Below are 18,944 nucleotides of genomic sequence, written 5' to 3' on the forward strand. Positions count from 1 at the left end.
GTTGTTCAATTACTTTGAAATTTCCAGTGAACTCCCTGGCTAATTGTCTTCTTTCTAACTATCAATCAGTTAAATACATATACTTTGGCCTAGTATGAAACTGAATTTGTGAATTTTAAAAGCCAAAAAAATCAAGCAATTTTGAATAGTTGACTATTACTCATGAAGGAGAATAGTTAACTATCATACACTGCTCAAATTTTTTGGTCTTTTGATATCTTCTTCATTTCTTTTTGATGATCTTTTCTCCTAATTCTTCCATCATTACTGCATGTTTGGTTAATTATTTGTAGTAAGTTTTAATAATTTAATATTCTTCATCACTGGGGACATGAAACCCCACCTAGCTTGAATGGACCATTGAAGAATTGATTATTTTACTTCAGCTTATTTTCTTTTGAGGGTATCAATATACACTTGTCATGGTAACAGGAATATTGTTTGACAACATGTGTAAATATATTGAGTGTGTGGTAGGCATGCATATACCATGCATTTTCTACTTTCTGATTCAGTAAACCATTCACTTTCTTCTAGTTGCCTTTGTTTCTTTATTGCTCTCTAGAGATAGTAACTGCTCTGCTCATCAGATATATTGCTGCTTGCTGTGTAAAAAGGTCAACAACAGCAGTGTCCTTTAATGGTAAAGTAGATGATATCTAAAAGTTATGGCCTCTGCTATATTGAATAAGAACGATCAGTCATATTGTTAGCACTAGTCACTATGGGTAAATCTGACATTTGAATACTACTACACAGTGTCTAAGTGCATCAGTTGACAAGAAGATGTCTTGAAGTAAGAAATTCTGCTAATAATTTCACATGTCGAGTAGCAGGAGACCATCCAGCCAGTGCTTATAAAGCCAATATATATACTGTATTGCTTACTGATTTAAATAAAGATTGCTTTCCTTTTGTATAACACATGATGTCCTGCCTCTACTTCCTTGCTTGAAATCAGCTAATTTAGTTAAATTCAGACTGATCCTTCTATTATAAAGTGGACCTACATCCACTCTTTTAGAAAATAACCTTTAAATACCACAAAGTAGGTGGGAAAGACAAATTCTAGAGCTGTGATCAGAGCATTTCTTTGCCAAGTTTTTTGGATTTGCTAACCTGTGTATTGCCCTTACTTGAACCCTTGAATCAGAGTTTAAAAGAAAGCTTCTTACTGAAAAAATGGCATTTTCTGTACATAGAAGTATTGATGATAAAGAGGAACAGTTTACCACTAGAGAAAGACAATTGTATGAGAAAGGTGTATAGTTCAGAGGAAATCCTCCCCTGGACACAGGACTTTGACATCAATCTCTGCATCCACTGACTCCAGAAAATCAGGGGTAGTCTAGTGTACCCAAAATGGCAGATCGAACACTGTCCCTGAGGGTCAACCTTAGTTCAAGATAAGCATGTAAAGCTGAGAGTCGTAGAGGTGAAATGGTGCCTGGAGAGTCTGAAGCCATGTGGGATGTCTTTACAAAACACCTAAGTTGCTACCAGCCACAGCAACACAATTACAATACCAGCCAAGAAAAACTAGATGTGCTGCTGATAGATGAACTCCTGCAGTCAAAACTGTTTCCCCAGCAGGTGAGACAGAAAGCACCAACAAAAAAGAACCACAAACTGTAGGACAGTAATAAGTCTTTCTGAGCCAGGGGGTATATAGTCAGGGAGACTGTGGATTGTGCAGAAACTAGGAGTGGTGTAGAGCTTCAGGATAAACTGCAAAAAAACTAATTGTTCTGCTGCTATAGGACATGGAATGACTATTTGTCTGACTGTCAGGATCCCTAAGTATGTCCACTTTCCCATACCCACAATATTGGCACCATCTCTGTCAGACATTTGCAATTCCATTCAGCATTTGGCTAAGACACAACTAAAAGACAGTTAGAACCAAACTATGCCATCTATTCAGTCAAGTGGAGGATCAACAATCCAATGGATTGAATTTCAAGCTCGGACACAAACTGCCACCAGTCTGACCAGTTACATAGATGATCTGTGCCATCTGCATGATAAAGTTTACCCTGCAACAACAATAACAAATATTCCTGTAAATGTTTGTTGAAGGATTTCCCAATGAGACCTTGAGGCACCACCTGAGTGTAAGGGATATCCTCACCTTAATTGAGGCAGCTTCCATCATGACCAAGTATAAAGAGGTAAATTCAAGCCAGTCATTACAGAGGTAGAACATTGCGTTAGTTTAAACGTACAGTCCTACTCAGTCACCTCCACTATGTTGAACTTTAGCCATGCTATTGGGATAACCAGACACTGAAACATACCATTACTGCTCATAACAACACTGATTCCAGTGAACAGGAAGGGTCATCCAGGTCTGTCCATTATTTATATGCTACAGCCTATGCTGATGATGCCTCTGAAAAGCTACTGGGCAAGGGTCTCAGTTTTTACCAATGGCTCAACATATCCAGGAAAACCAGTTGCAAACATTAAATGTTACTCTAAAAACAAAGCCAAAATCTGGCCTCACCACAGATTTGGGGAAGTACAGCAAACTGCTTACATCAAAGGGTTTGGTGGTCAGCCCAGTATTCTTAGGGTTGGATAAAGCTAGATTAGTACTTATGAGGGTACAAGGTCAAGACATCAAGTTCCTGGTTGCCACAGGACTATCTAGAACAGGTAAATCTCGCAATATATCAAGTACTCTAAGTGATTCACTCACTTGGCCTGTAGAGCTCAGCAATTTAATCAATACAACTGGTTACCTACAAGCAGCAATTACAATGATTAGTCTTGTAAACTAACTATTTAATTTAAATCACAATTAAATCAATTATCATAAAAATTTAGGGTTTCTGGTATACTGTTTTCCCTTATTTTAATTATTTAAGTAATTAAAATATTGGCATTATGTTTGTTTGTTGCTCAGCACAAAGCTACAATGGTGGGGAGGGATGTCTCATGAATTGAGGGTCTTGGTTTCAATTCCTATTGCTACTAAACTTGTCTTTATTCTAAAGCTACAAAGGCAAACTGCCACTTTCACTATTTTTGAACTGCTAACTAGAAGTAAGTACTAAATAAATTGTTAATTTACTGTTTATTCTTCTTATACTTTGTGATGTTTCTAACTTGTAATTGCATAACTGTATGCTTTAATGTTAAATAAGCAGGTGCAAACCTACAGACTTTAAAACCCTTATATCTTTTTGGAATTAATAACTATTCTTTAATGTTTTATAAGCAATTGAAGATCCTGAGGCAAATTTAATGAGGAAGAGGAAATACAATCAACACATGTGTGAGGATTTATGTTGATTAGTGCAGCTCTAGTCCAAACCCATCCACTTAAAACTGAAATCCAGGTAATGGTAGGATGAGGGATCCCAATCAAGGAGGGGAACTGCAATGTGACAGATTTACTCCAAAGCAACATCATCCTCTGGATGGACTGCACAATGGTTGGACAGCAATTTCAACCTCCAGGTCCCACTGCACTGAAGTGGGTTGCATTTATAGAAAATAAGCAACATCACCCTCCGGTTAGAACCACACAAAAGGTGTGCACAACATCAACCTCCAGGACCAACCATATGGAGGTGGAGTATATTTACTTGTAGATATGCACATCACCATCTCCTGGATAAAACCACAAAGAAGTCAGAGCACAATGCCACCCTCCAGGTCCCACCACATGGGAATGGATCGCATCTAGAAAATAAGTAATCTCACCCTCCACAACCTCCAGATAGAACTTCATAAAAATCAACATTTTGGTTACAAAATCAACATCTTGGACCCACCGTATGGAGGTGAATCACATGACTAGAGGATCAAATCGAATCTACACCAGAAGAACACCACTGCCCTCCTCTCAACTGAATGGAAGGGATCATATTCAGGAGGACTCCTCCATGGTTCATGATCCTAGTGGCTCGGAACTGCAAGGATTTCCATACTCCACTAGAAGAACAAGGGAGGACAATATGTGGTGGAGAGCCCAGAGGAATGCCAAAACCAGAGACAGTGCAACAGATGACCATGAAAAACTTTATTTTGAAAAGCAAACCATTCCTTATTTATTCAATCGAAGGGACAGCATGGATGGGCAGCTATCCCCTTTTGCTTTACCCAGGTAAGTCCATGGGCGAGCACAGTCCAGAACAGGCATATTATAAAGCAAACATATTGCAATGCAACCTATGAGCAATTTTGTGGAACAGTCTCAACAGCATGTAATATAGACCATGGGTATACAATTTGACTGGACAGCAAGGATTTCAGAAATAGCAAGAATACCTAAACAGGCAAGGCTCACTACTGAGTGGGATCCTAAATGGCATGCCACTGAAATGAAAAATTATACAAATATAAAAGGATACCTTACCCAGTCACAGCTTCACCAGTGTTTGAAGGATGGCAACAGGTGAAAGACGGTACCCTGACAAGGAATATCAAGCCACCCAATGAAGATGGTGGGAGGTGAATGTATATTAGGTATAGTCTACATGCCTGACTAAAGAATTTCCCCCAATGGATGATGGAGGTGAGGTGCCAGGGAAAAGGTAAGGTGCCAGATCTGATGCAAAGACACCTGGAACAAATTTTGGGAAGAAGAAGACATGAAGAAATATGCCAATTGAATCAATTGTGGAACCCAATTTGTAAGGGTAGAAGGAGAAAGGTTATGAACAGAGGAATGTTCAGGAAATGAAAAGGTGGGAATGGGAACCATTGAAGGAAGCCATACAGACAATGTAACAACAAAGAGCAAGAATTCAGATCTGACCAGAAATAAAGGTGGGATACAGATGGAAGTGAAATCGACAAGAAGGAAGAATTACCCTCATAAGCTGCCAAAATTTTGGGAAGGAAAGACTTATCCAGATAAAGGAGAACATATATGGAATCGTACAGCATATATGAAACCTTAATGGCAAATATATCAGACCGATGATGCCCACAGGCTAATAGGAGTAGGAAATAAGTCTTAATGGATAAGTGAAACAAGGAACATGAGGACAAATGTTCAAATGGAGGTAGAGTAAAGCAGTGAAGAACAATATTGACATTCCATTTTGGAAGGCAACAAAAGGGAGAGGGTAGGAGAGGAAAACACCAAACGGTAGTGGGAAAATATAAGGTATAAAATAATGCTGCTCTATAACCAGCTGTTGAAGAGGCAGAAGTCCCATGATTGAAAAGCCTGACTCAAAGACCAATGGTGAAAGATGTTCCATTTACATGGGTAAACTTCCATAGAAGAAGGACAAATGGACCATGCTAAAAAAGGAAGCAACATGCCTAGACAATCCAGTCTCCTTGCCAGGGACCTGAAATGCCAGGCCTGAAGACAGAGGGTAGGAAGGGTGAGATGAAAGTGAAGGACTGGTGACCAAAAGTTGACATAGTTGGGATGGAGTGAGATGAAGAGACAATGGAGGGTTAGCTTGGAGCTGAAAAAGATGAGTAAACCAAGGTTGTGCCAGCCAGAAAGGAGTAATCAGAAGGAACTGACATGGAGTGGCATGGATGATCAAAATCACCATGAGAAGAAGCCGAATGGGCAAATAAACATAAAGGTCCAATCCTGGTTGAGAGCATCCACAGCTAGTGCCTGAGGATGAGGAACTGGAGACCAAAAAAGAAGTAACTTGGTATTGAGGAAAGTGGCATATGCATCCAGATGAGTAGTACCCCACTTCTTGCATATCCACTGGAAAGCCTGAGGGTCGAGAGACTACTCCGAGGGACAAATTTTGTCTGGTCTCGAAAGGCAATCTACCATGAGGTTGAGAGTACATGGAACATGATATGCAAGGAGATGTATCCCCAGCATGTGTGCCCCAAAAAAAAGAGTTCTAAGGTCCTACTGCAAAGGAAACAGGTGGCCCCTTGGTGATTGATATAAGCCACCACTGTAGAATTGTCCAAATTGATCACAAGTCGATTCTGTACAAAAGGAATAGATGATCCAAAGCACTTTGTACTGCCAGAAGCTCTAAAATGTTGATATGGTAAGAACTCTTGGCTGGAGACCATTGTCTGGAAGTCTCCCGCTGATTGACCCACGTCCTCCAATCATGGAGAGAAGCATCTATGAATAGATGCAAATACAGATGAGATGGAGGAAATGGTACACCAATCATCATGTGTTCCTTGTTCACCCACCAATGCAGATTGTTTAAAAGGGAAGAAGGAAGGGTAACAAGAGAGAGTCTAAGGGATCCCAAGCAAGATTTCATTGGTCATGGAGAGTCCATTGAAGAGATTGCACGTGTGCCTGACCCAATGGGATAAGTGCCGCCATAGAAGCCCAAGTCTCTAAAAGTTATAGAACCTCATGAGCAGAAAGAGATTGGGTAGTAAGAGCGTGGAGAACTGAAAGCTCCATTGAACTGAGGTTGGTGTTCAAAAAAACAATAAGATATTGAGTAGGTAATAGGAAAGACTTCACAACTTGAGAATCCAATCTACTTGAGCTACTGCTGTTAGAAGCAGGTGAGTGTGTCATAAAGATTCCAGTTCAGAATGAGCTAACAGAAGCCAGTCATCCATGTAGAAGTTGGGCAAAGGCTTTGACCACCCAACAAAAGACATATGGAGTTAAAGTAAGCCTGAAGGGAAAGGCATGAAACTAATACCCAATCCAGTGGTGGAGAAACTGAAGATAGTGCCTGGACTGATGAGAAACAGAAATATGGAGAGAAGCAATCGAGATGTCTACCTTGGTCATCCACAGTCCTGGAGAAAATGCCCACTACAGTGTGAGAAAAGACTATGGTAAAATGGGGAAGATCTAAAAAATGAGAGCAGGACAGATCGATCACAGGAAGCCAGTCCTGGGTTTCTTGAGGACCACTAAAAACCCTGGAGTAAAAACCTGGGGAAGGTTGGCTGACAGACTTGATAGCTCTCTATGATAGAAGAATCAACAACACCTCAGATAGACTCTGACTGGTAGGATTCCAAGGTAAGAGAAAGGATATAGGTACAGGAGACAACAGGGATGGGGAAAGGAAATGGATGAAAAGACCTTCTAAAAATCTAGATAATCCAAGGATTGGTAGCAAATTTCCACCATTGAGGATTAAAATTGGCCAAACACACCCTTACTAGATAGTCACCAGTACTGTTGGTGACGATGAAACCTACGTCCAGAGAAACAATGAATAGTTGAACCCCTAGTGGTAAAAACAGGTAAAGGACAGGAGAGTGCAGCTCCTGGAGGTATACAATAATCACTGATGCTGATGGCAATCATCTAAGCAGTGGAAACCTTGGATATAGACAGAATCTATTCTGAGTACCAATGTATTGGGGAATTGAAGTCGGGGACCAGTACTCCGAAGTAGGGGTAGAATCATGACCTTACCTGTAGGAGCCGATGAAATTCAAGACACCAAAAACAACCAGGAGGGATATAGAAGCCGAAAAGTGAACCAACGTACATGCTAACAATGGATTCAGCTCGTCCTCAATGAAACTGGTGATCCTGAGAGTCTTCTAATAAAGTGAAGTGAAATAAAATGTTGAAGTTTAATTTTAAGTATATAGACTTACTCTGTTCCATCAGAGAACACATAGGAGAACTACAAACTCCATCTTAGAACCCTGACATTGGAGGAGTACATATTATTTGAGAGTTGGGAAAATGCCTCCATCTGGTGGTGGTAGGCGAAATCATGAAGTTCCAACATGCCGGATAAAACATAACTTTCCCTTCGTGTAACTAAGAAGTAAACTTTCCAGCATGAACTACAATTTCCATATATGGAGAAAACAAAATTTGCTCCCAAACCTGTGAGCCATCAATTAAGTTGCAGGCTGAAATGCAACTGAGAAAAAGCCCAAAACATCACACATTCAAAGGACCAAAAGAAGAAAAACAAATCAAAGGGAGCTAAACCCAAAATGGCTTCCTTTTCATTTTTCATAGGTCATTTAAAGACTGTGGTAAAGTAACTTGTTTTGTTAGAGCAAAGCAGCTGTGGGCCATCTGCTGTGTCTACTCTAGGGAATTGAACCCCAGACTCCAGCACTGCGAGTCTGTAAATTTACCACTGATCCACAGGAGGCTTAAAATCCAACAGACTAAAAGAAGGCACGGGAAAAAGCGAATCTAAAGTCTCTACAAAATGTAAAGGATCGCCCTCAAATGCAGCCTCAGAGATCCCCAGGAGACCACCACAGATCCAAATATGTCTCCATTTCACTATTAATAAGATCACTGACAGTCTCAACCAAGAGTGACTCCCATCCTCTTCAGATTTTTGTGAGATGCCAGATATCTCGAGTTTTCTTTTTTTTTGCTGTCAACTGTCGATGACAGTTAACCCTACTTTTTTATATTAATGGTAGTAATGCACAAATTTTTTATTCAATTAAATAATGCACCAAAGAACATAGAATAATAGCATGCAAAAAAGCAGACAATTTCCTCTAACTATCATAATTTTTCAGGCTTTCTAACTATGTGACAAGACCCATTACAAATTCAGCCAAGTTAGTCATTATCTTTCCCATGAGAATGAAGTCTGTACTAAAAGAGAAACTGACAATTCTCTGTTCAGAATACAACATAATATAATACATTATTTGATGGATGAAAACCTTGGCTTTCTATTGGTTATAGGTAATATAGAATTACATGTAAGAGAGAACTGTTACCAAATCGTGATAGAGAGGGTGTGACAAGTAGGTGTGGCAAGAGAGGTCTGATTTTCTTTTTGATGGCTCTGTAACCAAACAAAATAAAAAATTAAGGTTTATCAATGACGATTTTATAGTGAGTAACGTACAATGAATTTTGTACTTATTGGAGGGGTGGTGAATGAAATAAAGAAGATGGGATGCCTACAGAAAATTTGTCACCTTTCTCACAGTAGGAGAAATTCAGGATTTTTTTAAATATTGCCTTATAAAATTAAGAACTTAAAACTTATATACTATTAAAATATGGATTATTAGCTAAAATTTTATGCTATACTAATTGGTATAACATAAACAAAAAGTAGTTTCATAAACGTTTGAATGTAAGTCACTAAAACCTTGTGACATGCACAGTAAATTACCTCTGGCAGAGAGGGTTAAAGCTTGTGAAAAAATGTTTGCATATAAAGGGCAACAGTGAACGAGAATAGCTATACATGTCAGAGAAGGTAATGTACCATATCAAGATAATATCACGATAGAATAATTTCAATGAATTATGAAGTTAGTGCACAATAGTTTTTTAAATATTTTTATTTATTTTTTGTTTGTATAAGCCTGTCGATTAATGATTAACAAATACCACTAGTCACCTGTGGATACCAACTTTTGGCAAATGGCAATAATATGAACGTAAGTAGAGAGGTAGATCTCTGACTGTGTCTAATAAATGTAACACACAAATTATACTTAGTCATCTTCGACCTCTGATCTGGTACTGGCATTCTCAGAATGGATATACTGTAGAAATTAAACATCAATTTTAACTGCCCAATAGGTGAACTGATATTCTGCGGGAGAGTTATCTTACCAAATAAAGCCTAAGAACAATGAAACACATGAGTATGTGTAAATGGAGAGAATAGCAGTTCCTCAGTATATAAAAGTGGTGTTCTGTGGTTTACTGCAGATGAAGTCTAGTGCATCAGTGTTCAAAAGGGGAACAGCATTAGCTCAGACAATTATCTGTCTGAGGAGAAATTAATTTCTGGTGCTGTTTTGTGGTTATGGGGTACTGGCTGTTGAGATGTGTGCAGGAATGGTGTACGCAAAGTGGAAGTAACCAAGACTAGCAGTTTCCAGTGCTCCATAAAGTTTTTTTTTTGGAACAAGTAACACTACCAGAATTCTGTCATTGGGAGTAATTTTAAATTACTTACAAAGTGTAGCAGTAACATTTTGTGACACAGTCTACATTATTCTGTGTTTTACTGATGTTACATCAAAGTGTTTTTTTTTTAAACAAAAGAAAAGAAAAAGGGACTAGTATCATTATTTTCATACAAACTGGACAGTATTTGGTCATGAAATAAATGGATCATTTACAAAGTATAGCAGTAACATTTTGTGACACAGTCTACATTATTCTGTGTTTTACTGACGTTACATCAAAGTGTTTTTTTTTAAACAAAAGAAAAGAAAAAGGGACTAGTATCAATATTTTCATACAAACTGGACAGTATTTGGTCATGAAATAAATGGATCATTTACAAGTGCCCTAATAGTAACTTCTGGCAGACAGATGCTCATGGTAAGGGAAAGGTATCAGTGTGAGTTACTGCATTCTTTCCTTTATAATCAACACAAAACCCTGGTGTACATTGCTTCTTCTTGACAGTTATTACTGAATATGACCAAGCATTCTTAAAAGGTTATTATATGACTCTGTCTTTCAACATCTTTGTATGGAACCTCTTATCATGTTCTTAGTTCATCAAGGAAGCAGATGAGGTAGTTTGTTTATTGAAGGACCATTGCCTGCTATCCATGTTATTTGACTCAGTTGGCCATCTGGTCCTACATACATTTTGGCATACTTCAACCAACAAGTTAATGAATTGTTTTTGCTGCATTGTGCCTATATTGATTACATAATCCTCAACCATTTCAAATGTTTAGTTACTCACATACTTGCTTTTGGTCATGGTTTGACAGATGGAACCAGTGCTCCAGATAAGGGACATACCATCATAATTCTCAATCAAAAATCATCCATTTATGACTTTAAAAAGTATTAACAAGTTGTTTTACTGCCATGGAAAAGTGAATATGGCTCCTTCTGCTTTAACAATGGTACAGTAATTAATGAGTGTATTCTTGTAGCTTTCTGCAGTTCTGCATAAGATCTGTACAGTTCACACAGTAGAGCTGCAAAAAATATGCACTCGGTGTGTCAGTATCATAAGATTCAGTTGGTTCAACACTTTAGACATGAATTCTGATACTGGCAAAAGATGGCTTGTGTGAAATCTGCATCACATCATTCAGCTTGAGTAAAACACCTGCCATTATCAAGACACTAATGAAGCTCACACTAAAGGGTTGCAATGTGAGAGATGACTGGTCTACATCAAAGTTTTTTTGGTGATAGATCACATGTTTGAGAACCTAAGAATGGAATTACAGCAAATAAATAAATTAGGTTTGAACATTGAAACCAGGACAGTGCATGCTCATGCACACAGAAGTGGAGTTTCTCTGTCATACTGTAGGTAGAAATGGAGTTTCTACAGACCCTGCCATGATTGCAATGGTACGAGAATAGCATCAACTTCTGACAGTTTTCTCAGTCTAGCATTGTATAATCAATAGTTTGGGGCCAACTTTTCCAAAATGGATACACCATTGTCTGCTGTCACTAAAACTGAGATGCACTTTTGACAGAGTGTGAAATGTGACCAAGCATTCTGTTCCCTAAAGCTGGCATTAGTAGATGCTCCAGTGCTGACATATCCATGAGTTCCTGTTGGACATTGATACCAGCAACAAGAGGATGGGGATGGTGTTATTACTGTTGCTGGACCTTAGCAGATTCCAATGCTCCACCAGCCAAGTGACCCCGAGAACATGCCCAGAGGCTGCCAAGGGTTAAGCTTCCAACCAAATCACTTAAAATGTTGATCATCCACCTCATGCTGGAGCAGATTCTGATGTGTACGTAACAATGCCAGGAAATGATCACTTACTAGTCTAACGACCTCAATATCAGATGAAGAATGGCTGCAGTGTAGGGTAACACCTTCATCATGGTTTGAGAAGGAGGAGCACTGCTTTCTCACTGACACAGAGAGCTCCCTAGCCAAATCCATGCATGGCCTATGAAACACCACAGTGGCAAACTGCAAAATAACAGTGGTACTAGAAAATCTGATAATAGGATTATGTTGAAAATAAGCAGAGCCTTGTGCTGACTCTGAGTAAGTTATACATTTATATATTCATTTTCAGTAATTTCAATGTATATATATATTTTTTTTTCACTTTATAAGTGTTTTATATATGTAAGTACATATGCATTTTGTTTTTGGTTCTCTCTTCTTCTTGTATAACCTTAAGTAAAATTCAATTATTATGTTATAATTCTATGAGGGTGTTTTACATAATATTTTGATTCTTTCATTTCATTAACTTCATAATGTACTTTTAGTGATCTCATCATTAACCTAATCCTTTTCTTTATGTATTTAGTGCTTATTCTCATTGTGTTTTTCTTTCAAGTTAAAAGGTTTTATTTTAGCGTGTTGACTTTAATAAGATGCCATTTTCTACATTCATACGTGTGAAGAAGTTATTTCATGTCGCATTTTAAATTTAACATATAAAGGGAAGTACAGATTTTGAGCATTGTCAAAGGGTTTTTAACATGTAACATGTTTTCTTTTATATTAATATGATATCACATTCTATTTGTATTTATTGTTGAAATATTAATTTTTAAATTGTGCAAATATCTGAGTAATATAAATTAATCTTCTGTATTAAAAGAGTTATTTCATTTCTTGTTTAATGTGATGAAAACATAGTTTTATTCTTGAACTTACAATTAAACTTTAAAACCAATCACTTGTGACATGGTCAAGAAACACTAACTTGTAAACATTGACATGCAACATGGACAATAAAACCTTTAAACAAAAAACTACAACTCAAACAGCAAATATCACAAGCCCTTTAAATATTATTTTAAAATGTAATCCATAATCAAGAAAAAGAAAATCCTTGTTAATACAATAGTGGAAAAATGAAACACTTCAGCAATAAAGCACAATACAAGCTATTAGATTATCAAAAGATTTATACATATATTTATACAATAAACACTTTAACAAAGAAAAATACACAATATAAAAATAAACCCATTAACAAGTATTGCAAGTGCATGCATTTATACAAAATACCCTTTAACAAAGAAAATTCATACAGCAACAAAACTCTTTCACAAAGATAACCTTTATGAGGCATTAGTCTAGCACAATCTGTATCACTAGACTAAGCAAAAGTGAAAAACTTTATAGCAAAGAAATATGGCCATACACAAAAAAAAGGGAAATGAAAAGTGTAGTATGTAGGCATACCATGCATTCTCCACCTTCTCATTTTAATGTACAAATGTTCAATATTTTTTGTTTACTCTAAGGCTATGTAGTTTTTGCACAAAACATGGATCAGAAAAACCATTAAGCTGACCTTGTTCTAACTGCCCTTGTTCCTCTTTTGTTCTATAGATATAATACCTGCTCCACCCATGGGATACATTGCTAATATATATATTTGGGATATAAGGCAATGACAGCAGTATCCTTCATGGTAGAGCAAATGATATAGAGATTGTGGCCTCCCCTATATTAAATAACAATGACTAGTAAAGTGATTAACACAAATCACCATCAGTAATCCAACATTTCCCATTAAGTAAGGAAGATTATATTTAAACACTACTACACAGGATTTCAAATGAATTAGTTGATGGGAAGACATATTGAGGGAAGAAAATTATTAATCAATTCACAAGCTCAGTAGCAGGTGACCATCCAGTGTTCAGAAAGCAAATACACACACACACTATACTTGTCCATTGAATTAAAAAAAGAATAATTTCATTTTGTATAACACATCATGTTGAGTTTCTTTCTTTGTGTGAATTCAGTTATTTAGTTAATTCAGACTTACAAACTTACTTTGTAATTTATCCTACCATTATAATGCAAGCATACCTAACACTCTTTGAGGAAATTAGGTAACCTAAGAACATAACAAGGGTATAAAATATTTAACATAAGGGTCTTAGCAACTTTTTGCTTCGGTTGGCAAAAAATGTCATAAATACCACTAGTTTTATTATCACATGAAATGTAAAGCATTAATACAATTACTTGCAACATTTACATTTATGAAGAGAATTACAGAAATTACAGAAAAAGGAATGAAATCAAAATTGGCGGCCAAACTGGTAGCTACACTTATAGCATCAATAAGAATTTTACAGGAAATATTCACTCACTAGTTAGCCAGGCCACATTTTTTGTTGAACTTGGGGCATGATGGGGTAAACCATATATGTGACCTAGCTAACTAATGTGATAACAAACATTATAACAACAATTTTTCTATCATATATCTTTTTTACTTGCCAATTACATTATGATGGTTAGATTTTCACTCCATTTCCAATGTTGTTATAATTAGAAAGGGTGTTTTTGTTATATGTTTGTTGTGCATTTAGTAGTGCCAGGCTTAAAAATATTTTATTTGCTGTAACCCTAAGTTTAATTAAAATGTGAGTAGGTAGGTGAGTAAATTTTTTTTTTTAAATCTCTCCATTACTAATAGATACCATAAACATAACCTCAATTGCAGAGTTGATACTGAAGATTCAAACACCAAAAACATTATCACAGAAGTCACAACACATATCCAGCAAATAAAGTCCATTATCTCAATGAAAAATAACTTATTTTTAGAAGATACCTACAGCACTACAACCAAATCAAAATAACATTGTTATACTTCCTCTAAAATTGAACCATGTTACCTACATACCATCCATCATGGTGTGTGGAGATATATGGCTAGAAGGGTTTGATGCAGACGAATGAGACTCATAAGTGTTCCAGTACATATGCTGTTGCTAGAACTAAGTAGATTAATGGAATTTTCTAATCGACTGTCAGACTCATTAATCAATCACTTTCAGCTAATCAGCTATTCTCAGATAAGCCTTGGATAGTTTTACTAATCAAAAATAATAATACTATAAAACACTAATTTAGATTAGTTAATAATTTTTATTAGTCAGGATACTAATTGATTAAGCTGAACATCTTTAAATTAACCCAAAATAATGAAAAATTATAATGATAATATTTTGAATACATGGATAGTTGGAATAATAAAAAACAGAAGTAATCAGAAAATTTTAATTAAATGATTATTTCATGATATTAATCAATTTAGTCATAATTTTGATTTATTACTTTTGTGACATTACCAATTTAACCTTAAGATTAATTAATCAGTTAATTAATGTGACACTAAACAATGCTCATAAATTATTTATTATATCGATAAAATGAGTTGATTGTTTGGCTCTAGTATTAAAAATTTTCTATAGTGGCTTCTAAGTTTTACTTGTAAAACTGCAATACTAATTAGCAATTACCTAGTTTGCTATTGTTAATTCCAAGTGCTATTAATCATACATAGAGAAAATTATCTCTTTTTTTTTATACTCATTATGTCTATAAATATACCTAAACTTCTTTTACCTCTGTTAGAAACAGATAACTATCTCAGTGGCTTAACACTCAAGTTGAGTAACTTATCCCCCACTATACCAAGATCTATTTCTTTACTAATGCTATTGAGTAGGTTTCCCTTTATGTATTAGGTCATCAAGAAATTAGAGTCACTTTTCTTTAGATGAAAAAACCCGAACTTATATATCAAAACAAAACATTTATTAAATGAAGTAGTCTCCATTCTTATTGGTGATGCTTTTCTATCTTACAATCAGGTTGTTAATGCCCTGATTAAAGAAATCACTTGGTTTTGAAGCAAAATACATGTTTATGTCCTCTTTAACACCTTTCACATTTGCATATGTTTTCCCATTAAGATGCTGTTGCAGCAAACAAAAAAGGTAGTAATAATCTGATGGTACCGTATCTGGAGAATATGGTGAGTGGGGAAGAACTTCCCAACCCAACTTCATAATCTTATGTTATTCTGTGAATGGAGTTCAGGTTTTGGGGTCGGAAGTGGTTTTTGTCTAGGACTGAGCCATTGTTTTTGGCATTTAATATTCACATAGAAAATCCATTTTTAATCACTGGTGACAATTCTATCCAAAAATGGTTCATGTGCATTACAAGCCAGAAGAGGCGAAGCAACGTTCACACGTTGGAAACGATGATCATCGTAGAGTTTGTGAGGCACCCAAATACCCTTTTTATAGAGTTTTCCCATATTCCTTAGATGTTTACGTATTATTTCATGAGACATATGCAATTTCAAGGCCATTTCACGAGTGTGTTGCCTTGGGTTAGACTCAATAAGCATCTTTAGTGCATCAATATCAATTCCAATATGTTGGCCCCTGCCATCTCAGTTTTTAAGGCTAAAGTCACCTGAACAAAATTTGCTGATCCATCACTGACACTTACAAACATTCAAAACATTTCCATAAACTTCAATGATATTCTTTGTGGCTACAGAGGCATTGTTTCCCTTCTTGTAATCAAACGGCATTACATGCCAAATGTTGCGTCTCATCATGTGCCAACACTATAAGTGATTAGAGTATACTAAACTTTACACATTATATAGGCTACACTAACATGATGTTTAGGCTGTTCGTTTAACTATTATAAATGATGTACATTTTTTAAATGAAAGTGTTCCAAAATGCTACATTAATTTCTTGACGACCTAATATTAGAATAATTCACATGATCTTGCACTTACTAAATTTAAATGTCATTTGCCAGATATCTTTCCAAATAACCAATTGATCCAAGTCATTCTTAACATCTCCATATAGCTAAAAATACCCAATATTTAAGTCATTTGTAAACTTTACTAATTTACTAATTATGCCTGTGAATATTATTCATGTAAATAAGAAAAAGCAAAGTCTCAAACACTGATCCCTGAGGTACTCCTCTACTAATAAAGATCCAATTTGTTTGGACTAAATTAATAACTTTTCTTTCTTTCATGCAATCATCCTATAGTCCAGTTTACTAGTCTTTCCTCAACCCCATATATTTCTATCCCCTAAATCTTTGAAGGAGTTCTTTATACTTTCTAAGCAGCTTTTCTAGTTTTAACTTTCCAATATCACTCACTAGAAAAATAATCTCCTTGGTATTCAGAAACTAAACTCTCAACATACTTTGTAAGTGTAATGTCCTATACTTTTAAAAACAACTTTATAAGTATACTTAATAAGAGTCCCTCACTGTGTTAGTGTGTAAACCAACCACATGATCATAGGATCTTACAAGCTTCAGGCTCCAATTTTTTTGTACTGAATTCCAATTTAAGATTTCGAAAAAGGCATGCTACATTACAGTTAACAAAACATACATACTCAGTTACTGAGTCAGTAGTGAATTCACACCAATGATCACAATAAGAAGTTTACACCTTTCTTTAGAAACCTAATAAAAAGGAAAAAACACTTACCCAATGAAAGACTGACTCCTAGATTAGAAATTTATTCCACAAATATTAATTACCACTCGAAAATATATGATATTTAACTTTAATTCACAGATTGACAGTGACAGAGATGTCATTACATGACACAGATAAAGAACCATAAAGGGCCATAGGTCATTCAAGGCTGTTCTTGCACACCCACTTTTCAAAAAAAAATAAAAACTTAAACCTATTCTTTAAAAGTTTCTAAAGTGCTGGCCTCCAGTACTGCCGATGGCAATTGACTGACCTTGTCAGAAATATTACACTGTGTAAGTTAAAACTTATAAGTGTATTAAAATTTAAATGGATCCTGTCTTTTTTAAATCTTAAACGTGTGTCCTCTTGGCATATTATCTTTGGTTTCCTTTATTAATTATTTAAAAGGTGATTAACATCTGTAATAAGTGGTCAGTACTGAAGCAAGAAGTTTAATTTATGTTTAAAGTTAAACTTTTAAAACTAAAAGGCTTAATTCTTACTTTTTAGTTTTCTTTTTTCTTAGGAGCTGGGTGTGAAGGGACAGCTTTAAAAAGACCAAATTTCCCTTGTTGTCTGTTTATTATATCATGTATAAATAGTTTATACAAAAAAATAAAATATTCAAAATGCACTATAAATATAATGGTTACTTACTTCTGATAAAACTACTGTGGGCGTTTCACGCACTGCCATATTGACATTAGAAAATACAATGCGTCACCTACTGTCAATTAAGTCTACACTGGCACAGCTGTAAAAATTTACATTAACTTTTTTTTATCAACAAATGTAATAAAAAACAGCTAAACTTCTATATATGATAGCATATATTTTGATGAGTCGAAGAGTGAGTGCAAATTTCCATTCCATGTCGATAAGCTGTATTTCTACATGACAAATGAATCACTGGTGAACTGGGTTGACCAGAAGTCTGAAGATAAGGTAGTCAGGTCGGATGAAGATGAGGAAGAAAGAGCTGAGAGTACTTACTTGGTTGTACAGGATGATTAAGATGAGGAAACGCGATCTAGAGTTGAGATTCAGCTATATTTTTCTTGAAAGTTCCGACAACGACAAAGTCGGTATTACTGGGATTGAACCCGTAATAATACGGTCATTTGGTTGAGTAACCAATGATTGAATGGAATTAGTGTTCCTTGCTTTCTTATCTATTGAGCCATTCTTGTCCAGTATAATTTATGGATTATATTTGTACCTATTACTCGATTATTTAAGCTAAGATGGTCAAGTGGTTGAAATACTATTGACTAAGATAATGTTGTGACTATTACTTTCCAAACTAGCAGGGTGGTTTGTAAGGTACAATGTATATATTACGTTGTATGATTACCACTTGGTCAACTAAAGTGAAGTTGATTGGTTGATTTCCAGATTAATGAGACCAAAACGCCTTTGCAACCATTACTTTCCGGGCTATCAAGCAGAGATTCGCAAAACTAAATATCCATAGCATATCAGTTTATATCTACTCGATTAACAATGTTTGGGACGGCCAGTACAAATAGTTTCAATACCTAATATATTGTTACGTCTCTGGCCGTTTGTTAATTTCCCGTAAAAAATTATTTCCGAAGAACTTCAGCGATACAAGTCCTTTCTTAAATAAAACTAGTTTATTCTTTCTCAATACATCTTTGCAATACACTTAATTTCCACAGTCACTTTCACTTCAACACACACTATAATTCACAACGATTCATGCATTTTACTTACGGTCACTACCGCTCACTTGACTCAATTATCTGTCTCTATATCTCTCTATCTGCAAT

The 18,944-nt window shown here is 35.8% G+C and overlaps 1 protein-coding gene across 5 annotated transcripts in view; it reads right to left on the reverse strand.

Moving 5' to 3' along the window:
• The window catches only part of LOC106466226 (WASH complex subunit 2-like), a 181,958-nt gene extending 164,078 nt beyond the window's left edge, over positions 1 to 17,880 (reverse strand). For 2 of the 5 annotated variants that reach the window (XM_022394196.1, XM_013926476.2), the window contains exon 1: positions 17,809 to 17,880. In XM_022394196.1, the coding sequence (XP_022249904.1) occupies positions 17,809 to 17,847 (39 nt within the window). In that variant the 5' untranslated portion in view covers positions 17,848 to 17,880. Of the gene's footprint in view, positions 1 to 14,503; positions 14,579 to 17,157; positions 17,216 to 17,808 lie in introns of those variants that run through there. The other 3 variants (XM_022394198.1, XM_022394197.1, XM_022394199.1) reach the window with 3 other exon arrangements.
• Positions 17,881 to 18,944: the final 1,064 nt, after the last annotated feature.

Source organism: Limulus polyphemus, unplaced genomic scaffold, assembly GCF_000517525.1.
Source record: "Limulus polyphemus unplaced genomic scaffold, Limulus_polyphemus-2.1.2 Scaffold2193, whole genome shotgun sequence".
NCBI classification, from domain to species: Eukaryota; Metazoa; Arthropoda; class Merostomata; order Xiphosura; family Limulidae; genus Limulus; species Limulus polyphemus.